General features: G+C 61.8%; 2 protein-coding genes across 8 annotated transcripts in view; both read right to left on the reverse strand.

Annotated features, from left to right (window-relative positions):
• Window positions 1-126: 126 nt before the first annotated feature.
• Window positions 127-10,118, reverse strand: PDLIM2 (PDZ and LIM domain 2). 3 transcript variants are annotated; one of them, XM_008249873.4, is made up of 10 exons: window positions 9,968-10,118; window positions 7,957-8,051; window positions 7,371-7,522; window positions 5,637-5,700; window positions 5,402-5,553; window positions 5,193-5,271; window positions 2,419-2,501; window positions 2,160-2,287; window positions 1,332-1,449; window positions 127-620 (listed from the first exon to the last, which is right to left on the reverse strand). In XM_008249873.4, the coding sequence occupies exons 2-10, from the start codon at window positions 8,047-8,049 to the stop codon at window positions 443-445; spliced, it is 1,047 nt and encodes a 348-aa protein (XP_008248095.2). In that variant the 5' UTR covers window positions 8,050-8,051; window positions 9,968-10,118; the 3' UTR covers window positions 127-442. The 3 variants fall into 3 exon arrangements, with proteins under 3 accessions (XP_008248095.2, XP_008248094.3, XP_008248093.3); XM_008249872.4 differs by lacking the exon at window positions 9,968-10,118 and adding an exon at window positions 9,365-9,522; XM_008249871.4 differs by lacking the exon at window positions 9,968-10,118 and adding an exon at window positions 9,350-9,506.
• A 2,047-nt stretch (window positions 10,119-12,165) lies between these two features.
• SORBS3 (sorbin and SH3 domain containing 3) overlaps window positions 12,166-23,053 on the reverse strand; it is a 33,342-nt gene continuing 22,454 nt past the window's right edge. For all 5 annotated transcript variants that reach the window (XM_051836738.2, XM_051836736.2, XM_070047323.1 and 2 more), the window contains 5 exons: window positions 16,421-16,546; window positions 15,238-15,537; window positions 14,677-14,780; window positions 14,140-14,246; window positions 12,166-12,902 (listed from right to left, as the gene is read on the reverse strand). In XM_051836738.2, the coding sequence (XP_051692698.2) occupies window positions 12,841-12,902; window positions 14,140-14,246; window positions 14,677-14,780; window positions 15,238-15,537; window positions 16,421-16,546 (699 nt within the window). In that variant the 3' untranslated portion in view covers window positions 12,166-12,840. The remainder of the gene's footprint in view (window positions 12,903-14,139; window positions 14,247-14,676; window positions 14,781-15,237; window positions 15,538-16,420; window positions 16,547-23,053) is intronic.

Here is a 23,053-nt window from a genome sequence, read left to right on the forward strand (position 1 = left end):
AAGGCCACCCGCCATGGCCTATCCGCGATTGTCTCTGGTGAGCATCTTCCACGGGGAGTGTTGGGAAGGTGGCACTGGGCTGGGGGTCCCTGAGGGAGGGGCGGGGAAGGAGAGAGAAGCAAGGTGTCTCTTTTGTGCTTGTGTGCATGTTTACGGAGCGCATATGACCAGCGTTACACAGGGAAGAACAAAGAACTGCTAGCACTTCGCTCTCCTCCGAGATGCCTCCCAGCATTCCATCCCGCATTTGCCAAGATGTCAAAGGCAGCAGCCAACTCAGCCTGGGGAACAGGGCCTGCCCTGCAGGGGCGAAGATGCCAGGAAGGTGAGGCTGCCTCGGCACCTGCTGCCCGAGACAGGTCCCAGCCCTGGACTTCACCCAGTCAGGCCCACGCTTAGTTCCCGGGAGGAGCCGCCACCTGCCGTGGCCCCTTCTGTGGGCTCAGGCCCGGGAGCCGAGGGCCGGGGCTGTGGAGTAGCGCTGGCGGGCGTGCTTCTCACAGAACAGCTCGTCGCCCACCCAGAAGTGCCCTCGCATCTTCAAGTTCAAGCCGCAGTCCGTGCAGGTGTAGCAGCCGGCATGGCGGTACCTCCCCTCCTGGATGCGCACGGCCTGGTTCCTGCAGGAGAGGGAATGGTTCCTGCTGGGAGGCCACCACCGCCCTGGAGCCTGGGACGACCCTACAGCCTCAGAGACATGACTCCACCTGCACTCAGTAATCTCCTTCCACCCCCCACCACGCCTGCGCACAGCCGCACATCAGTCCCCGCACGGACTGACAAACCCGGCCAGATCTTCTCGGTTTGCAAGGGAGAAGTGGTACCTAAAGTGTGACCCCAGCTCCTGGGACTGGCAGCGCCAGCATTAGAAGTGCCAGTCTCACCAGGGTACGCGTCACAGTGCAGAAACTTAGCCTGCTGCTCGGAACACCACACGTCACACATAGGAGTTCCAGCTGATCTGCTGTGAGTCAGCTTCCTGTTAGTGCACCCAGGCTCAGCACTCGAGTTCCTGCCACCCATGGACGAGACCCCTGGAGGGAGCTCCTGGCTCCTGGGTTTGGCCTGGCCCAGCCACTAGTAGTTGCAGGCATTTGGGAAGGAGCCAGCAGATGAAGATTTCTCTCTCTCTCTCTCTCTCTCTCTCTCTAACACAGCAGCATCTCGGATTCCTCTGGGGACAAGGAAGAAAGAAGCCAGCCCAGGCAGCCCCAGGACGCTGCAAATAACCCCTCGCAAGGCCACAAAGGAGCTTCCCTCTGGGCTCCCTGGCTGTGCTGCCCGCCTGCTGCTGCTGGCCCCTGGTGGGCCCGGCCCTGCCCCCCACTCACGCGATGCTGGTGCCGCACTTCTCACACGTGTGGAGCTTGGGTGGGGTGGCCAGGGCCCTGGCGGTGGGCAGGGAGGACTGGGGGCTCAGCGAGCTGGGCAGGAAGGCAGGTGTGCCGCCTAGAGGGACAGACAGACAGACACATGGGAGCTCATCCACCGGCCGCAGCAGCGCCGGTAGCACGGGCTGACGCCGGCTGTGGAGCAGGGATGGAGCAAGGCAGGCAAAGACAGGCTGAGGCCACGTCTGCCCGTCTAACGGCGCTGGGGAGCAGCTGAGCCCAGGGTCTGGCAAGCGGAGCTGACGGTCCCGCTCCCGAGACCTGGGAGTGACGCTAGGAGCAGATAACACTGCCAGCCCCGCTGCACGGCTGGGAAAGGGCTTTTCCATGCACCGCCACCCCCAAGGCCTCGGCCAAGGACACCGACATTCCCGTGGCAGTCGCCACCCGCCTGCACTGGCCTGTCCCACCACCGTTCTGCCTGTGCACATGGCCACGCCCAGAGCCTGCGGCTGCTCCCTGCCACCATCTTAAGGCTGCTTGTGGAAGTCTTGATCTTTTCTCCCAGGGCCACATCAGACCCCTCCTCCTCCAAGAAGGCCTCCTTGGAGACCCCCACCCCCACCCTGGCCCACCACCGGCCATCACCATTCCCTTGGTGCCTTCCCGGGGCCCAGGAGGCTCTGCTTCCTACCTCTGGGTGCACACCGGGCCAGCCCTCCCACACCGGATGCACCCACAGGCGGGGTTCTGGCCCCCACCCAGTCCCACTGGTGAACACCTACAGGACGCCTGACGCCCATGCCGGAGCCGCCGCCGGGGCCTCACCTCTCTCCTCAGCCTCCAGGGCTTCCTGCAGGAGCCGGAAGGAGCTGGACTGCCGGGGCGCCAGGCGCGACTCCCGGTTCTCTTGCAGCATCTTGAAGACTTCGGAGTCCTCCTCCAGGAGGTCTACACTGCAGGACGCGGGGCGGCCCCGCCGTCAGCCCGAGCCCAGGGGCAGAGGGCTGTGTCCCAGGAGCCCGAGGAAAGCTGAGGGGCTCAGAGGGGAGGGGACCCCACCCAACCCTCCAGGGCCCGCCAGTACCTGAGCCTGGGGCTGGAGGAACGGGGCCGGGGCGAAGCAGGCAGCACCAGCACCGCCGAGTCGCCAGCGCGGCCCTGGCCGGCCTGAGGGGAGGAGCGAGCGGGGAGGAGTCAGCGGCCGCAGCCTTTGGCCCACCACGCAGCCCTGTGGGTCTCAAGCCCAGCTGTTCCCAGGCCCAACAGCAGAGGGCTCCCGGCCCTTGGTGACCAGCAGGCTCCAGGGCTGGCGCACAAGGGCTGCTGGGGTCCTGGGTGGGGCAGTCAGCACCCAGCAAAGCCGGCATGGGCAGGGAGAGGGAAGGGGGCCGCAAGGGGACTGGACGTGGGGCAAGATGCAGCTGGCAGACAAAGAGTCCCCACCATCCTCCCCCTGTCCTGCCCAGTCTGCGACACCTTGCTGGGTATTCCCAAAGACGCAGCCCCCCGGAGCCTGGTCCCTCCCCCACGGACCCATCCCCTAGGCAGGGAGCAATGGGAACATAAAGGGGTGGGGGGCGGGACCCCCAGGATGGGCCAGGGAGCACTGGCGAGCCAGCCAATGGAAGAGGACGCTCGGGGACAGCTGGGAGGGCCTTGTGTACAGGTTCCCGGGAAGCCACTGTTCTCACTCCGGATCTGTCCACCAGGACCAGGCTGACCCCGGGTGGGCCACTGTACTTTCTAGAAGGGTACCACCACGAGGGCTGGTGCTAGCAGACACCACACCACCTGCCCCTGCCGTCACTGACACAGAGGGGACCCCTCATGTCTGAGCCCAGGCAAGCTGCCCCCTCCTCGCCTGCCCAGCAAGTGTGTGGGTGGAGCCAACACTTCTCACAGCGCGTTGAGGGTGTCGGTGAGTGGGGGAGGGGCGGGGACAGGTGGAAGAAGGCCAGGGGACATTCTGCGGTTAGACAAGCTTGGGAAATGCAGAGTGTGGAGTGTGTTTCTTTCACAGTGACCCCCGAGAGGGAGGGAGCTAGGGGGCCTGTGGCTCCTTGTGGGAGCCTCACGGCAGACCCGAGTGGAAGCTCCACGGAGTGAGGAATTCCTGTTCCCACCACCGCATCCCCAGGGGCTAGGAAGGCGCCTGACATCGAGCAGCTGCTCCGGAACAGGAGGGAGCTCAGAGCGTCGTCTGCCCCTGGCCAGCTCCTGCTCCTCCCTCTGCAGGGTTCAACACAGACGGCCACGCTTCCGGCCCCGGCCATGAAGATGCCCCTTGGGACGCCTGCATCCCTTAGCAGACTGCCTGGACCCATTTCCAATTCCAGCTCCCTGCTCATGCACACCCTGGAAGACAGCAGGGGATGGCCCAAGCGTTCGGATCCCTTCCACCTCTACGGGAGACCCGGGCTGAGCTCCTGGCTCCCGGCTTCCTCGTGGCCCAGGCCTGGCTGTCATAGGCGTTTAGGGAGCAAACGGGCAGATGGAAGATTTCTCTGTGCTTCTGTCTGTCACACTTTGCCTTTCAGATATGGTTTCAAGCGTATTCACAAATTAACACACACACAAGGCACACACATGCATACACACGCGCACACACGCACACAGGTTGCTGCCTCCATCCGAGTCCAGTTCCAGATGTCCAGGTTGGGGCCTCAAAATTTACGTTCCTGAAAAGTCTTAGGTGCTTCTGCTCCTGGCTTGGGGGCAAAGCCCCCTTTGTTGGGCCTGGGGCATCATGGGAAGGAACCCAGGAAGGCCAGGCCCCCAGCAGCCACAAGGACCTAACCCTAACCCTAACCCTTAGCTTAGAGGAGCCAGGCTGGTTGGGGCCCCAGGCCAAGCTCATTCCCAGTGTGTCCTAGGCCCAAAGCTTCCCCTCAGAAAAAATCCCCACTCCCACCCCAAACTCGTGGCGCGGTCTCTCCACCCCCCAGCGTATCCAGCGGCTGCTCCTCCTGTCCCATCCTCATGCCACCGGGCCCTGATGCAGCCTTCTGGGTGGAGGCGGGCAGCCCACACGCCCCCCCCCCCCCAGCCTCCTGCTTCTGTAATTAATACCACGGCGGTGAGTGCTTAATTGTTCCAAAATTGTTCCGCACGTCTGTCTTATCTCCACAGTTGCATGTAAGGCAGTTTAAAGACCGGCAACCCACGGGATCCCCTCTCTCCACGCACAGCCGGGCCAGCTGGCCATGAGGGAGGCACTCCAGAGCCTCCCCCGGCCACCCCCACCCCAGGCTCTGCCGTCTGGAATGCGCCATCTCCCGAGGTAGGATTCCAGCAGCTGGGCTCCATCTCCTCCACCCCCAAGGCTGGACCTGCCCCCAGCAGCTGTGGCCCAGGGCTGTGGGCCACCTCACCCCCTCACCTCCCTACCCCTGCCCTTGAGTAGAGAAATACCACAGGGGTGGGGTGGCCGTCACCAGTGGGAGCGGGCGAGCCTCTCCGGGGCTGGGGGCTGTGGGCAGACAGAGGCAAAGCCAAGGGCAGCCTGAGGCAGGACCACAGTCCCACAGGGGGTTCTTCGGGCCGAGTCAGAGAGGAAGAGGGGGGCCGAGGGCCGGGAGTCAGGGGCAGATAGCAGCACTGGAATGGAGAGGAATGCGATGCAGAGCTGCAGCCCGGGCCCAGAGGGAACCTTCCAACAACAGCAGCAAAAGTATTTCAGCTCCAGCCCAAGAGAAACACACGGAGAAGGGAGGACGCCAGCAGGCCCGGGAAGGAGGAGGAGGAGGAGGACTGGCTGCCCGTGTGGCCCCCACCAGAGGCAGCGGCCGTCCTGGCTTGGGCAGGAGCCTCCCGGGGAAGGCGAGCTGCTTCTGTCTCTTCCCCTCCAGGTAGCCTTACCTGTCGGCTCCCGGGGTGGCCCCCGTAGGACACGCGGTCGGCAGCAGTGAGGTGTGTAGCATGTGCCAGACTCTGGAAACTGAGACATGGGGAATGGATGGTGTGTGTGTGCACCCAGGAGCAACAGGGGGCGGCACTGGGGGTCCCCCAGACATGGCCGCCGCCGCCAAGACACTGACTAGAGGGCAGGGCCGGAATTGGTAGCTCACCTGCGGCTGACCATGCCCTCTTGGGCGAGGGTGTGTGAGCTGGTGGGGGGCGGCGTGGAGAACGGGCTGCCTGCCCGGGGGCTGAGGGAGGCAGGGCTGGAGCAGGCGGACCTCAGTGAGGACTGGCTGCCGCTCTGTGTCCTCACGGAGCCCTGTGGAGAGAGGGGCCTGGGGAAGCATCTCACCCTCGCCCCCCGCGCTGCTGCTCCGTCCTGGTTGCGAGGCACTTGCTTACCTGGAAGCGAGACGCCAGCACTTCCACGTCCCCATTGGCTTGCCCAGTCGAGGCAGCCTGAGACCTGGGAGGAGGGGTAAGGGAGGGGGCGTCACAGGGGTCCTGGGACCCTCACCCACCAGCTGCGCTGCTGTCCCCAGACCTGAGTGTCAACCCTGGGACGGCTCAGGCACCAGGTGGTCAACTTTCAGATGCCAGAGTCCAAACCAACCCGCCATGCTCAACACCCCCCTTGGTTTCGCAAAAAAGATGGCTGCCTTGGTGCCAAGGAGCAGGGAGAGAAACGGTTGGCTGGCTCCAAGGCCGTTACGCACGCCCACCCCCTTTTTTTCCACTTCATCTGGACTTTGTCACTGGGCCAGCAGCACTTCATAGATCAGTGCTGGCCAGGAAAGATGGCCGGCTTCATGGGAACAACCGTTCATACTGCAGCCACGAGCGGCTGCAGCCAGCGAGGGGAGCCAGTAGGCCCCAGCCGCCCCACTCAGACACAGCCCCACCACAGCTGATGCCCAGAGCACGTGTGCCAGGGTCACCCACTGTCCCTCCCCCAGACCCCCCTCCCTCCGACACCAGCCGTGGAAGGACCTGGAGAGGCAGTGGGACAGGGCCCACCTCCCCAGGGACCCCGGCCCGGGAGGCCTGCAGAAAGCCAGGAGCCAAGGGCGGGAGCGAGGGCGAGGCTGAGCCCACCGCTCCCCAGCCTCACGACACTGTCGCTGGACCACCGGCCGATTCCCAGGGGTACGGTCAGCCGCAGCCTCGCCTGGGGAGGGTTGTGCCAGCCCCCGACCGGATTCTGCTCACTGATTAGGGCTTCTGGGCACCACCATGGTCTCCCAGGGGTCTTGGAAGGAGTGAGAAGGGAGGATCCCACAAGAGAAGGTGTGCAGGGGGTGGCCGGGCCCCCTTGTTGCTGGGGTGGTTCCTTCTGAGGAAGTGACAGCGCACCTGTAGCTCCCACCCCTCCTTTGCCCCACACAGCAGCCCCCTGAAGACCCCAGTCCCATCCTCAGATGCCACCACGTCCCCTCCTCTCCCCTTCCTCCGGGCTCCACCCTGCAAGCATGCAGGGGCCGGAGGGGCCCAGCCAGGGGCCGGGGCCAGGGCGGCAGCCTCTGCAGCTGGGTGGCAAGGGGGCGAGGAGAGGCAGGCGGCTCTAACTCGGGCTCCAGGGCTCTCCCGACTCAGGAATCTCCTGGCGTTTCTGCTCTGTGACTCACCGCCACCCCTCACCTCTGCCAGCCACCTGTCCCCCCCACGGCGGCGCTGGCCTCCAGGTCCCTGATGCTGGCAGCCTGGGAAGGTGCCTTCACTAAGGAGGGCTCAGGGTGGCGCTGGGTAGGGAGGGGTGCTCTCGGAGCCCCACCCCTCTGGGGGCAGGGGTCCCGGATGCCCAGCCTAGGGTATACCTCTCCCAGCGTCTCCTCTCTTCAGCCCACTCCACACCCACACCCTGTACCTTGCACACTCTTGGGAACCAGTCAGACCCGGGCTTCCAGGAGGCTGTGCCAGCTCACCCTGCCCAGCCTGTGGCTGTGTGCCCAGCCCAGCGCCCACCTCGCCCAGCTGGACAGGGACACTCTCAGCCCAGCTGGTCTCCCTCTGCCCTCCAGTGGAGCCTGAAGCTGGTCTCCTCGGGCAGACAGGGCCAAAGGGCCCAGGAAGGCCACAAGGGGTTAGAGCCCTAGGCTGCAGGCAGGTGCTGTGCGCAGACCAGAGGGAGGGGCCTACCGCTCGAGCTGCAGCCGCAGGGGTGAGGGGCTCTGCCGGATCTTGCTCTGGGCCTCTGCATGCAGCATGCCTTCCGCCCTCTCCCCGTTGATGGCCACGATGATGTCTCCAGGCCGGAGGTCAGCCGCCTGGGCCTTGCCTCGTTCAGTTACCTACAGGGGATGAGTTTCAGGTGCCCTCGGAGCGGGGGCAGCGGGGAAGGGACTTCCTGCTCTGCCCACCGCCCCCCAACCAGAGCCCACCCAGAAGGCGGCGTCAGTGAGCAGCCCCTCCCGCCCTGGCCTCTGGCGGACACCTCCCCAGCAATGTGGGGTGGCGGAATTTCAGGTGCTTGTGGGTGCTTGGAAATACTTTTGGATAGAGAGAGCCCTGCCCGTGCAAATCGCACCTTGCAGGCAGCTCTACCTGCAAACAGGCTGGGCCAGGCCTGGGCCAGGGGCATTCGGCTACCAACTCTGGGTGCCCTTGATCTCCCACCACCCCAAGTGGCTGCCAGCAGGTGCGGGGTTAGTGGCCCACGCCCTGTCCCTCCCAGAGCAGCCTGTTCCCAAAGCGGCCACCCCTCACCGTGCAGCCCCTGGCTCACCTTGGTCACCATGATGGGCGCATGGAAATCCCGGCCCCCCGTGATGCGGAAGCCCCAGGGCGCCGGCCCCACCACATCCACAGTCAGCGCCATACCTGGGGGAGGGGGAGGAGCAGACAGCTGGAGCCCACTCCCCCAGCCCACCCCAGAAACCCCGTCAGATGGCCGGGCAGAGGCACAGAGGCGGCTGGGGAAGGGGTGGGGGGCAGGTCCCAGCGCCACCCATCACGTCACAGAGGAAGTGACGAAGTCCCTCCCTCACCCAGTTTCACTTCCCCCCACCCTGGGAAGCCACCAAGTTCCCCTTCCCGCAGTCTTTAGCCAGTGGCTCCCGGGAGGCTGCTGTCCGGGATGCCAGGCAGGGGTCTGAGGGAAGGGAAGATAGGGGTGACAGGTGGCAGGAGAGGTCGCCACTGCCCCCCTTACCCCTCCTCCACCACCAAGGCAGAGTCCCGCTGGGGCTTGCTTCCTGTCCCCAAAACCCACAGCACAAGACACTTCCTCCCGCTGCGGAGGGGCGGGCAGGTGGCGGCCGTGAGACGGCAGGGCTCCGGCACAGCAGTGACAGCCACGGAACAGAGTGGCCCGCCACAGACGATACCAGGGACCGGGCTGCGTCTCCCCGAGGGACCTCCTGGCTGCCTGCCCAGCCCCTGAGAGTGCGGTTCAGACGGGCAGGAGCAGGGCCTTCCACCTCCCCCGGGGGCCCGCTGCTCTCTGAACAGCCCCTCCCGCCAGGAGACCAGGGCTCTAGAGCCAAGCTGGGCACACCCAGCCTCTGGGGCCGGGCAACACAATGAAGGGACAGATGCCACCTCCTCGCGGGGGCGCAGGCCTCCTGTCCACTGCCCCTTTGGCCGGGCAGGGGAGTGTCCTCACAGAGCAACCCTGTAGGACTTCCTGAGCCTCTAGGTCTGGAGCCAGGAGCCAACCCAGGCAGGAAGCTGCAATGCCAGGCTTGGCACCACCCAGCCCGGCACTCATCCTCGGGCTGCCCCTGGGACTCCCAGAACTCTCGGGTGCTGCCAAGTCCCTGAGGACACCAGGGTCCCCAGCACGCAGGGGGCCACCTGGGCCCGCAGGTCTGTCGCCCCATGCCCTCCCCAGGCCGGGAGGCCCCGAGGCCGGGCGCTGGCGGCTCGCAGCCGCGCTGAATTTCTCGGACCTTTGAGCCGGCCGTGGACTCCGCGCCGCGGGGAGGTGCCCGGCCCGTCCGCCCTGCTCTCCCGGTTCCGGAGCCTCCCTGCCTCAAAGGCCAAAGGACCCCGCGCGCCCCAGGGTGCTGGAAGAGGAGCGCCCTGGTCAGGGAGACCCCAGCCCCCAGGGACTGGAGAAGCCGGCGCCGGGAAGAGCGTTGGCGGCGCGGAGGGCGCGCAGGTGGGTGTGCGCTCACCTGGATGCGGCTCACCTGTAGGGCTGGGCGGCCCGGCCCGGGAAGGGAAGGCCAGGAGGGAGGCAGGGTGAAAAGGCAGCGCGGCTCGAGCCGCCGCCGTCTGCGCGGCTCTGGGGAGAGCCCGCCCGGGGCTCCGGGACCTGCCTCCACCCATGTGATCCCGGGGCCGCCCCTGGCCCGGGAAGCCGCCTCCTCCGCGCCGCCGAGCCGGGGCGCTGCCGCCGGCTCAGACTCCGCCCTAAGCCCCTCGGGCTTCGGCGGTCCAGCCCGAGGTGCCCGCATCTTGCCGACCGCCCCGGAGCGCATCTCGGAGAGCCGGTGCCGTGCCAGGTCCCGCGCCCTCTCCGCGCGCCGCCTCGACCCCCGCAAATCCCGGGCCGGGGCCCGCCCCTCCGCCCTCCCTGAACGCCCACGGGCCGCTGCGGCTCTTTCCCGCACAACTGCCCGCGCCCCGGGAGAGACGCGGATTCCTGGCTGGGGCTCCCCACGGATGCTTTCCCATCCCCGCTGCCCCACCTCACCCTCTCTGCCGGGACCTGCATCCCCACCCCCACCCGCAACCACCTGGGCCCCGGGACCCCAGGTGGCAGCTCGGGGAGGAGGAGGCTGTGACCATACCTGGCAACCTGCGCCCTGGGGGCCCTGCAGCCTCCTGGGTCTGCGCTGGTGGCCGTGGCCAGCTGGTCTGTCTTTAGGGAGCACAGCTGTGGGTACAGCTGTAACTCGCCTGCCTCAGCAGTGAGTCATTCCTCTCCTGACCTGCAGGTGCCCTGTGTCATTCTCCCAGGGCTCCTCCAGCGAGGCCACCTCCCCTCTGTCCTGGGTGTGTAAACCGCTCTCCCGTGGTGGACTAGTCCCATGCCTCCCGCATGGCCACCTTGCCGCGTGCACCTGTTCTACTTCCCTAAGTAGCCAGGAGAGAGCAGCAAACTGCCTGCAGGGTAAGCCCAGCCTTGGGGTCCCTCAGCTGCCACACCTGCCTCTTTCCAGTGTGTGGCCTTAGGCAGCTTCCTCAGCCCCCCGTGCCTCAGTTTCCCTACGTGTAAAATGGGGATCATGCACACCTTAGTCCCGCCCCCCACGTTGTGCAAACTGCTCTTCTTTAGGCACAGCCCAAGGATGACTGAGAGCTATAGACCAGAGCCCCCGCCCAGCTCCTGCAGGGGGTGGGGGACATCCACCCACTCAGTTCATTCCCCCCACTCATTCCACAGGTGCCAAGTGCCAGGCTCTGGAAGCCAAGCAGAGACCCACATTGCTTCTGCTGTGCTCTGCTTTCTAGAAAGTTCTAGAGTTTTCTGCCCCGTGGCTTGTGCAGTCACTAAACCCACCACCAAGTGGGTGGAGCTACCCCCCCCCAGTACACAAGGAGGGCTGTCTTGCTGGGGGCGACTCTGGCCCTCGTCTCGGATGGGGTGAGCTATGCCCGGTGGCCCCTGGCTCTCCTTTGCCCTCGCGTCTCATGCCAGGTGGGGGCACAGGCGTGGCCATCTTACGGGCAGGGCCGCGGCGGTGGGCGGCCCCAGGCACAAGGTTTGTTTGCTACAGGGGAGCCCGGGCCCCAGCACAGACGGGGGGTGGATTTGCTTTCTGTTGCGAGGAGGAAGAAGCCTCAAGCTGGCTACGATTTATATGAGGGCACCAGGGAACATAAACAGAGTAGGAGGGGACAGGCCATCACAGGCCAGCAGTGCCTGGACACAGTCCAGCCTGGGCTGGCCCTGGCACCTGAGAGGCCAGCCTGGTGAGGGCGGTGAGGACGGCCATAGCTGGGTGGAGCAGGCCCCGTGGGTTTCATTCCGAAAGCTGCTTAATCCAGCGGAGGGGGGGCGGGGGGGCCACTCCCAGACTCCAGGAATCTGCCAGGGCCGGCCCCTCCCCTCCACCTTGACAGAGCCAGGCCCCACCCCTCACGGCAGCCTGTCCCACCCACCTGGGGTTAGAGTGCCTGAAGTGGCAGGTCTAGACACCAGGGGTGCCGGGAAGACCAGAAAAGCAACCCAGCCCCGGGAAGTCCCTGAGCCCGTGCACCGGCGTCCTTCTCCAAGGGCGGCCGCAGGAGCGATGCCTGCCCACCAGGTGGATCTCGTGCAGAGAGGCGGCCCCTCCTCCGGCACTTCAGAACCCTTCTGGACGCCAGCCTCACGAGCAGCTGGGCCCAGGAGACACCCACAGGGGCCGCCACTCCCCACGCCTCCAAGTCCCCAGGGGCGGGAAGAGCCGCCCTGGCTGGCTGTGCCCACCACTCCCAGATTCCCACAGCCCATGGCTCAAAATGGAAATGGAGCGCCCAGAAGAAAAACATTAGCAGTTTGTCTGGCTTGCCTCGTGCCCGCCCCCCAGTGGCAGGACCTCCGCCGGGCGAAGCCACACTTCCTTCACTCAGTAATCCAAGGACGGAAGCGATGGCTAAGCCTGCACCTTTGCCCACGGCACGCAACCTCTGGAATCTCTCCGCCCCTCTCGGAGACCACGTTTGGGATGAGTCACAGATGTCATCAAGTCCATTAGCCCCACAGTGGCGGCCCCAGAAGCAAAACAGCTGAACGAGGTCACATTCAGTCCCGTCGCTGGTTTCTCCCCACGGTCAGCCCTGGCCCCGGTGCCTGTGGCGTCCGTCCCCCCTCCCCGGGGACAGCAGCTGCCCAGTGCTGGGGGCTGAGATCCTCAGAACCGATAACGGTGCCTCTGACACACACACGCACACACGCAAGCATCCGTCTCGCCTCCTTCCCGGCGCAGCCCTCTGTGGCAATGAGTCCCATGGCCCCAGGCCTCTTTCGCCTGTCCCACAGCAAAGAGACTTGGAGGCAAGGTGCCCGGAGTCCAGCTTTATTGTACATTCTCTTCCAGAGGGGACTTGGGCGTCGGGTGGGAGAGCTGGGAGGCAGGAGGCCAGCAGAGTGTCCCCTGCACAGCGCCTGGGTCAGGCCAGCAGGGGGTGGTGTGGAGCTCAGGCCCAGGGCGTGGCGGCCTCTGGCTAGGCCTCAGACGCTACAGAGGGGGCTGCCTCCGGCTCCCACTTGGCTCCCAGGCTCAGCTGGGGGCAAGAAGGCAGAGGGGCCAGCAGGCAAGCTGGAGAGACGGGACGCCTTTGGTCTCTGTTAGCCTAGAAAGCCGGTCCTTGTTAGAGGGACCCCATGGGGGTGAAGCTGGGAGCCAGCCCCTGTTACAGGAAGCACCGCAGTAGGGTGGGGCTAGGGGACGCAGGGTCTGGCCCCAATAAGGCCTGCCAACAGTCTCCACTTCAAAGCAGACCTCTGTATTTGGGGGCAGGGGGGATGAAAGGGCTGTAGGGACGCCTGTAAGCTGTGGGTGGCAGCCAGTCCAGGGGCTTTCAGGGGGCTCCGAGGGAAAGGCTGCCGGGGGTGTGTGTGGAGCTGGGAGCGCAGGTCCTGGGGGAGGAGGGCGTGGCGGTCCTCTCTCCCCGTCCTGAAGGGCTGCGGCTCCCCGCCCCATCCTGGCCGGCTCCCGGTTCCCATACACACCACTCACACCGGAGCTACGTAATTGCCAGGGAATGTCCCGAACTTCTGAGTCCTGCGGGAGACACCTGGAACAGAAAAACAGAACAGCATTGCCCGGGATGCCAGGGGCTGGGAGTTGGGGGGAAGCTCCGCCCCCTCATGGCAGTGCCCTGAACTGCAAGTGGAGTCCCTTTTCCAGGGTGGGGTTTGAGTCGCTTGCCTCATGCCTGCCCCCTAGTGGTAGGCCCTCAGCGCGGCAAAGCCACACCTCCTCCACTCAATCCAAGGAGGGACGCAGTCAGTAAGCGAGCAGCCTGGTCAGGCGCTCTCATTCCAGACACGGGCAGGGAGGGCCTGTGGCTGGGCGAGTGACCCAGACAACCCGGGCCTCGGCCCTGCTACAGCCTCAGAGGTCCTGTGTTCTCCGCTGGAGGACGGGACCGCGAGGAGCATCGCGGAGGGGCAGGGCGAGAGGCTTGGATAAACCGATGCTCCTGAGTCTCCCCTCTAGGCTGGCACCTGGAAGCAGCCCATGCCCTCCCTTTCATCTCGGCCTCCCAAATTCTTCCAGGCCCTGTTTAACCACTTCCTCCAGGAAGCCTTCCCGGACCTGCACACGGCCCAAGCACTTGTGGCTGTTATGCTACCAATGGGATCTTGCACTTCTTGTCTACGCCCCCTGGCAGAGCTGTATGAAGTGTCCCCCAGGCCAGGAGCTTCGTGACCACTCGTGTGTCCAGGCCTTGCTCAGCAGGACTCCCATCAGAAAGACGTGGCGGCCAGGCCAAGGGTCCAACCCTGTGTCCACCCCTGCTCAGGCAGCCCCCCAAACCTCAGGCCCTGGAGCCCGCGTGGGGCAGCAGGGGCTCTGCGGGCCGCCGTCTTCTTTTGGGGGACGACACAGCCTTTGAAGCTGAGGCCATGGGAACCCTGAACGGGGCCAGGGCACAGGTGCTGCCATGGACCAGTCCTGAGGGGCTGTCTGGGGCGGGGCGGGGCACAGCAGGTGTGAGGCCTGCGCCTCCCCCCAGCAGAAGGGTGCAGGGGGAGGAACAGGCACCCAGGGGCTGAGGAACCCTGCCCTGGCTCCACAGAGAGCCCGTCAGTGACGGCGGGCTGCTGCTGGTTTGTCCGGGGCCCCTCCCCTCTTGGGGGCTTGGAGAAGTGCTGGTTTGGGGAAGGGTCCAGGGCCAGGCCTGCCCGTGGGAGCTGGGGGCAGTTGGGCAGGCACAGGTCTGTGCCGAGGCAGCGCTGGCTGGCGGGCCACAGCACTCCCTCTCCCGGCTCCCCCACGGGGCCCCTGGGGTGCCCCGGCCCACGCACCCACAAACCAGCCGTCGTCACACTGCTGCATGACATCCACGCGGTCCCCCTCGCGGAGTTCCAGTTCGTCGTCATTCTGTGGCCTGTACTGGTACATGGCCCGGTACCTGCGGGAAACACCGTCACGCACTGCCGCCAGGGACCTGGCCCCGCCCAAACCCAAGGGCTGCCCCTCCCCGGGGACTTCCCAACGCTCCCTCCCTCCTTGCACTCTGCAGCCCCCAGCCAGCTCCCAGGACCACAGCCCCTCCCGACCACCCAGGCCACGCCCCCTCAGAGCCCCAGGGCTACAATCCTCCCTGCTCGGACCTCAGGCTGCAGGCTCAGGGGTGGAACGCTGGGGGCCCTGTTTAAGACAGGGAAGGGCCGGGGACCCCCAGATGAGAAACCTGCTTGCCCGCCCCCACGGCCTAGAAGCTGGCGAAGACAAGCAGACCTAGTGGGGGCTTCCCGAGCCCATGCAGGGGGTCCGTGAACTTAGCACTGCCTGCTGGGCAGGCCCCAGACCAAATGCCCCCACCCATGCGCGGTACTCACGGGGTCCAGTGTATCTGAGCGGTGTGGGGGGTGGGGGCCCCCGGGTCCAGGGGATGGCTGGAGCCTCGAGGATGGGACAGCGCTGGCCCAGGGGTGCTGAGGCTCTAGGGGTGCCCAGGAGAGGAGGGTCAGAGGGGGCGGGGGCGGGGCGGGGCAGGGCGGGGCGGGCCCACCCTGGCTGAGGCTTCCCACTGCCCCTGCTCACACAGGCCCCGGGTCTGACAGCAGCTGCTTTGCCCGTTTCCCTGCCCAGATACAGAAAGCACCTGGAATCCGACCACCGGCAGGGATGGCGCTAGGCACCAGCCGTGCAGGGCTCCCAGAACAGAGGGACCTCCACTGCGTGCCAGGCCTAACGACCCTCTTCCCCACAGACTGCGACCCTCTGCCTTCAAGCCCACCTGCTTCCCTACGTCCTGCTCAGCTCCACTCATGTCCCTGCCGGAGGCAGACGTGGGCCAACCAGGACAGGGTGGCTGAGGAGGGCCGGGCTGCAGCTGCGAGGAGGGGTAGGGACCCCAGGGGCCAGGGCAGGGGGGCTGTGCTGCGGGGCGGCCTCACCTGAGCCTGCGGTCTGGGCTCCTGGGTGGGGAAGGAGAGGCTGGTGCGGCGGGGGGAGGTGCGGCCCCCCCAGTCGGTGGGGTCGGCGGGGCTGCGCGGCCCCGAGGGGGAGCTGGGCTGCCGGGCCAGCCGGGTGGCGGCGGTGGCGGGCAGCTGCGGGCCATCGTCGCAGACCCGCAGGCGGGGCTCGCGGCACACCTGCACGTAGCTGGCGGGGAAGATGCCCTGGCGCCCGGTGCCCGTGATGCGGCCCTCGTACCAGTTCTCGTTCACCTTGCGGATCAGGCAGATGCGCTCTCCCTGCGGGGGAGGGGGTGGGGGGGTGGGAGGGCTGGTGTCAGCAGGGCCCACATCCTCCTCCTCCTCCGGGGGAGGCGCTCACAGCTGCTGCCCGAGGCTGTCCCACGGGAGACCAGCTCCCTGCTCTCTAGGCCAGCATCCTCCAAGCTTTCTCAACACAATCTCTAATTTAAAAAAAAATTGTAGCCACAACCCAGAACACGTATGGACATGTGTGCACGGGGCTGCTGGGAGTCTGATAAGCACCCTGTCTGCACGGAAGTCCTCGCTGTCTATCCACCACGTCCATCCGCTTCTTTAAAGATGCTGTTTATGGGGCCGGCGCTGTGGCGTAGTGCGTAAGGCTGCCGCCTGCAGCACCCACGTCCCATGTGGGCGCCAGTTCAAGTCCTGGCTGCTCCACTTCTGATCCAGCTCTCTGCTATGGCCTGGGAAAGCAGTAGAAGATGGCCCAAGTCCCTGGGCCCCTGCACCAATGTGGGAGACCCGGAAGAAGCTCCTGGCTCCTGGCTTCAGATCGGCCCAGCTCTGGCCATTGAGGCCATTTGGGAGTGAACCAGTGGATGGAAGATTCTCTCTCTCTTTCTGCCTCTCTGTAATTCTGCCTTTCAAATAAATAAATAAATCTTTTTTAAAAAAAGAGATGCTGTTTAGGATCGCTGCAGCCCTACCAACCTTCAGGTGCACAGCACACCCACATCCATTCATGATCACCTTCTGAAATGGATTCAATTAAGGAACAGACACCCGAGGAGACTGGGGAAAGGGAGAGACGCTGGCAGAGTTGGGTCCACCCGACTCTTTGAAGAAAACGCCTTACAGCACAGACTCCACTGCGTCTTCCCCTGCCCCAGCCCGGGCCGCCGCCTCCCGCCCGGCTCACCTTGCGGAAGCACAGCTCCACTTCCAGGTCCCCCTTGAAGGTGTACTGGGCCACGGCTTCCCCGTACTCCACCACCTGGTAGGTCGGTGGTTTGATGGGCTTGGGGATCTCATCTGCGGGCAGCACCTGCGGGAAGAAGGGGCCATGACAAGACTCAGCCTGCGCATCAGCTGGGCACACGCAGGGCTACTGGGGGAGCGAGGCCAGAAAAGACATCGATGGACCCCAGACTCGGAAGTGAGACACAAGCCCTGGGGGTGGGGGTGGGGGTGGGGGGAGGGAGGAGGCACAGCCGGGGGAGGCGGAGAGGAGAGGGGGCTACGGAGAGGTGTGTGGAGCGCAGAATGGCGAGTGCAAACGGCAGAAGCCAGTCGGATCAGGAGTTGAACTTGAATCACAGAAGGAAACGAAGCATTGCAAGGAGCAGGCAGCACCCTGGTCTGCGGGAACGCTGAGGACTTCACCTCTGACCTCTCGTGGGAACCAAGCATCCCCTGTGTCAGGAGTCCCGGGTCCTCTCCCCCTTCTGCCCGCTCCCACCCAGGTGCCCAGCCCCCCCCCCCCATTTCTCTTTGCGTCCCCCGCTCCTAACAATCAATGGTTTCACTCTAACGTATAGACAATGGACAGGGTGGAATGCTGGATTTATGCGGGTTCTTCACAAAATTCACGGAAAACACCACGCATGGATTTCCAGAAAACTCACGCTAAGTTGTCCCAACCCGTCCAGACAGGACCCAGTGTGAGACAATGAGATGGTGAGAGTCTATTAGCAGAACACAGAAGCGAGAACAAACCTCAAACTTATGGTCACTGGTGGTGCTTTACAGAAAGCTCACGGAATGACGCCCCCAAAGAGATCTGCAGTTCAGAGCTCATTTCCCACGAGCTTTGTGAAGGGCCCTAGTGTGCACCGTATCCTACTCCATCTGTCAGTCGCGTGGAAGAAGGCGGGAGATGCCAAAGACAGAGCCCACAGTGGCAGCCACCCACGGCAAGGGCGAGGCAAAGTTGATCATTTTTGGACCAAGGATTCATCAAAGAAACCGCGACCGACAGCACAGACAGCTCATTGGTTCCACTGATACAAGTCTAACCTAAAAAGGAAAAGTGGATCAAACCGCCCACGGGCTGAGCACCAACACCGCCGTGCCCAGGTCAGCCGCGGCCAGGAGCGGAGCTTTCGACGGACATTTTAAACAGGGGGAAGAACTGGAACAGGAGATGTAACGTACAATCCTGAAGGCAAAGCACAAGCAAAGCCACGGCTACCAAGCGGCACAGTGGTCCAGGCACAGCACGAGGGAATCAGCGCGGGGCAAAAGTCGCAGCAACAGTTTTTGAGGATGCTCAGGGCGTTTTGTTTGTTTGGCTCTTGGGGGTGTGGGGGAGGGCACAGACGGGCAGTATCTGCTTTCCTGGAAATGCTCAGAGAAAGCCGAGGAGTGAGGAGAGAAACAGCCGGAGAGTTCTCCATCACCACAGTGCTCCTGCTCAGTCCTCTCGCCACACCAGGCGAGTTCCTGAGTCCCCAGAAGAGACCATCAGAAATCCACCCTGAAGGGGCCGGCACTGTGGCTTACTTGGTTAATCCTCCGCTTGCGGCGCCTGCATCCCATATGGGTGCCAGGTTCTAGTCCTGGTTACTCCTCTTCCAGGCCAGCTCTCTGCTGTGGCCCGGGAATGCAGTGGAGGATGGCCCAAGTGCTTGGGCCCTGCACCCCATGGGAGACCAGGAGGAAGCACCTGGCTCCTGGCTTCCGATCAGCATGGCGGCCATTTGGGGAGTGAACCAACGGAAGGAAAACCTTTCTCTCTGTCTCTAACTCTGCCTGTCAATTAAATTAAAAAAAAAAAAAAAGAGAAAAAGAAAGAAATCCACCCTGAAGTCTTTTTCTTAAAAAGAGATTTATTTATTCATTTGAAAGTCAGAGCTACAGAGAGGGAGAGGCAGAGACAGAGACAGAGAGAGATTTCTTCCATTTTTCTGCTGGTTCTCTCTCCAAATGGCTGTAGCCAGGAGCCAGGAGCTTCTTCCGGGTCTCCCACGTGGGTGCAGGGGCCCAAGCACTTGGGCCATCTTCCACTGCTTTCCCAGGCACAGCAGAGAGCTGGACTGGAAGAAGAGCAGCCGGGACACAAACCAGCGCCCATAAAGGATGCAACTAGTGGCTTCACCTGCTACGCCCCAGCACCGGCCCCTCCTTAAAGCCTTGATTTGGTGCCTTCTGACTTCTTGTTTCTCACTTGTGAAAAATAATCATTTAAGGGCATCCATTTTTAAGCCATTCTAATGACATAAAAATGCTGCACTCATATGCTGGGTTCCCAGGCTTGTCAGATGGACTCAATGGCTGGTGCCTCAGTTACACACATTGCTCGCACTTGATGGAGCTCATGTTGTGAAATAAAGTTTATGTTTTATATTCGTTTATTTATTTATTTATTTATTTAGACAGGCAGAGTGGACAGTGAGAGAGAGAGAGACAGAGAGAAAGGTCTTCCTTTTTGCCGTTGGTTCACCCTCCAATGGCCACCGTGGCCGGCGCACCGCGCTGATCCGATGGCAGGAGCCAGGTGCTTCTCCTGGTCTCCCATGGGGTGCAGGGCCCAAGGACTTGGGCCATCCTCCACTGCACTCCCTGGCCACAGCAGTGAGCTGGCCTGGAAGAGGGGCAACCGGGACAGAATCTGGCGCCCCGACCAGGACTAGAAGCCGGTGTGCTGGCGCCACAAGGTGGAGGATTAGCCTAGTGAGCCGCGGCGCCGGCCAATATTCTTCTCTTTTTTAAAAGACTTATTTATTTGAAAGGCAGAGCGACAAGAAAGAAAGGGAGAGAGGAAGATAAGAACTTGCATCCACTGGTTCACTCCCACAAACAGCTGCGATGTCTGGGATAGGTCCAGGCCAAAGCCAAGGGCCTGGAATTCCCTCGGGGTTTCCCAGGTGGGTGGCAGGGGTCCCAAGAACTTGGGCTGTCTTCTGCTGCCTTCCCAGGTGCATTAGAAGGGAGCTGGATTAGAAGCAGAGCAGTTGGGACTTGAACCATTGCTCCGATATGGGATGCTGGCATTGCTGGCAGTGGTTTAACCTGGTGTGCCAGGATGCTGCCCCCTATTTTTATCTTTTAATTCAAAATTTCCATAAACATTTTTTAACAATTTTTTTATTTGAGAGGTACAGAGAGGGAGAGAGAGAAAGAAGGGTCTTCCATGCACTGGTTCACTCCCTAAATGGCTGCAATGACCAGAGCTGAGCTGATCCCAAACCAGGAGCCAAAAGCTTCCTCTGGGTCTCCCACGCAGATGCAGGGGCCCAAGAACTTGGGCCATCTTCTACTGCTTTCCCAGGCCACAGCAGAGAGCTGGATCGGAAGTGGAACAGCCGGGACTCGAACCGGCGCCCATATGGGATGCCGGCACTGCAGGTGGCGGCTTTACTGCCATGCTACCTGCAACGTCACAGCTCCGGCCCCTTCCATGAACATTTTCAAGTCCCCTCGTGCTTTGTGAAATTTCAGGCTCCTGGAGATCACTGTGCGGATGGGGGAGGCCTAATGATGCCTTTCAAATCAAGATCCTAAATCAACAAGCCCACCCATCATCAACAAGCGAGTCACAGAGGGAATGAGAACATGATTCAAGTTGAATGAGAAAAAAACGTGGGTGCAGACACCTGCGGTGCTGGTTAAGACGCCCCTACAGGACACCTGCATCCCTGGGAGCACCCAGGTTTGAGCATAGCTCCCTGTCTCATGCCAGTTTTCCTGCTAATGCACACCCCAGGAGGTAGCAGGTGATGGCTCAAGTTCATGGGACCCCGACACGCACATGGGAGACCAGGCTGAGCTCTGACCTGGCTTTAGCCCATCCCACCCCTGGCTGTGGCAGGCATTCGGGGAGTCAATCAGATGGGCGAGCTCTGTCTCTTTGCCTTTCACAGACATAAAACAACACATATTTCCTTTTGAAAATCAAAACACGTAGGATGCAACCAATGCAACACTGATAGGGAAATTCATAGCATTAAATTCTTACACTAAAAGATTTTAAATCAGGCCGGCGCCGCGACTCACTAGGTTAATCCTCCGCCTTATGGCGCCAGCACACCGGGTTCTAGTCCCGGTCGGGGCGCCGGATTCTGTCCCAGTTGCCCCTCTTCCAGGCCAGCTCTCTGCTGTGGCCAGGGAGTGCAGTGGAGGATGGCCCAAGTGCTTGGGCCCTGCACCCCATGGGAGACCAGGAGAAGTACCTGGCTCCTGCCATTGGATCAGCGCGGTGCGCCGGCCGCGGCGGCCATTGGAGGGTGAACCAACGGCAAAGGAAGACCTTTCTCTCTGTCTCTCACTGTCCACTTTGCCTGTCAAAAAATAAAAAATAAATAAAAAAACAATAAAAAAAGATTTTAAATCAATCACCCAAATTTTCACCCTAAAAAAACAGAAAATGGGGGCCCAGCATTCTGGCACAGTGGATTGAGCCGCTGCCTATGACGCCACCGTCCCAGATGGGTGCCAGATTCAGTCCCGGCTGCTCCACTTCTGATCCAGCTCCCTGCTAATGTGCCTGGGAAAGCAACAGCAGATGGCCCAAGTGCTTGGGCCCCTGCACCCACGTGGGAGACCCGGATGAATTTCCTGGCTCCTGGCGTCAGCCTGGCCCAGCTGCAGCAGGTATAGCCATTTGAGAAGTGAACAAGTGGATGGAAGGTCTCTCTCTGTCTCTCTCTCTCTCTGACTTTGCTTTTCAAATAAAAAAAAAAAAAAAGTCTTTTTTTTTTTTTTTAAAGAAACCAGTAGAGCTGGTGCTGTGGCATGGTAGATTAAGCCTGTGCCTGTGGTGCTGGCACCTCGTATGTGTGCTGGTTCAAGTCCCAGCAGCTCCACTTCTGATCCAGCTCCCTGATGATGGCCTAGGAAAGCAGTGGAAGATGGCCCAAGTGATTGTACTCCTGCACCCGAGTGGGAGACCCAGAAGAAGCTCCTGGCTCCTGGCTTCAGATCAGTCCAGCTCCAGCCATTGTGGCCAAATGGGGAGTGAACCAGCAAATGGAAGACCTCTCTCTCTCCCTCCCTCTAACTCTGCTCTCAAATAAATAAATAAATCTTAAAAACAACACAAAATGAAGAGCAAATTAAACCTAAAGCAAGTATAACAAAGAAAATAAGAGGCAGAATCCAATGAAATAAAAAACAAAAACAATGGAGAAAAATCAATGAGATCAAAAGCTGGTTCTTTGAAAAGATCAAGAAAATCAGTACATTTCTAGCCGGAATAAGAGAAGATAAAATTGCTCATCCAAAAATGAAAGAGAGAGGGGCCAGCATCGCGGAGCTGTGAGTTAAACTGCTGCTGGCAATGCAGAGTGCTGGTTCCAGTCCTAGCTGCTCAGCTTTCAGAGTGGATGGAAGACACCCCCTCCCCCCATCACTCTGCCTTTCAAATAAATAAACCTTGATCATTACAGACCTTACCGGCATTAAAGGACAATAAGGGAACATTATGGACAACTTTATGTCCATAAAGTAGACAGCTGACATTGCTTAAAAGGCACAAATGCTAGTCCCAAAGAAAACCTGTAAGCAAGTCCAGAACCTGGTTCTGGTACTGAAAAACCTGGGTTCAGGCCGGCGCCGCGGCTCACTAGGCTAATCCTCCGCCTTGCGGCGCCGGCACACCGGGTTCTACTCCCGGTCGGGGCGCCGGATTCTGTCCTGGTTGCCCCTCTTCCAGGCCAGCTCTCTGCTGTGGCCAGGGAGTGCAGTGAGGATGGCCCAGGTGCTTGGGCCCTGCACCCCATGGGAGACCAGGAGAAGTACCTGGCTCCTGTCATCGGATCAGCGCGGTGCGCCGGCCATTGGAGGGTGAACCAACGGCAAAGGAAGACCTTTCTCTCTGTCTCTCTCTCTCACTGTGCACTCTGCCTGTCAAAAAAAAAAAAAAAAAAAAAAAAAAGAAAGAAAAGAAAAGAAAAACCTGGGTTCAGATTCTAGAGTTTCCACTTAATAACTTGTTACCAAACCTTAGAAAGTTCACCTGTGGGCTGGGCACTGTGGTGCACAGGTTAAGCTCCCGCCTTCGGATGCGTTTATCCCACACCGGAGTGCCCGGTTCGAGTCGGATCCAGCTTCCTGCTGAAGTGCCCAGGAGGCAGCCAACAGTGACTCAAGTACTTGGGTCCCCACTGCCATCCACATGGGAGACCCAGGTGCAGTTCCTGGTTCCTGGTTTCAGCCTGACCCAGCTCTGGCCATTGTGGCCATCTGGGGAGTGAACCAGCGGATGGAAGATCTCTCTGTCTTTCCCTCTCTCTGTGTGTCACTCTGCCTTTCAAATTAAATCAATAAATCTTTTTTATTGATTTACCTTTAAATATTTATTTATTTGAAAGTCAGAGTTACAGAGAGGGAGAGACAAACAGAGAGAGAATCTTCCAACTATTGGTCCACTCCCCAGTTGGCTGCAATGGTCAGCGCTGGGCCAGGCTCAAGCCAGGAGCCAGGAGCTTCATCCAAGTCTCCCACAGAGGTAGCAGGGCCCAGACACCTGTGCTATCTCCCACTGATTTCCCAGGTGCATTAGCAGGGAGCTGGATCAGAAGTGGAGCAGCCGGGACCTGAAGAGCCATCCATA

This window comes from Oryctolagus cuniculus, chromosome 8 (genome assembly GCF_964237555.1).
Source record: "Oryctolagus cuniculus chromosome 8, mOryCun1.1, whole genome shotgun sequence".
Classification (NCBI taxonomy): Eukaryota; Metazoa; Chordata; class Mammalia; order Lagomorpha; family Leporidae; genus Oryctolagus; species Oryctolagus cuniculus.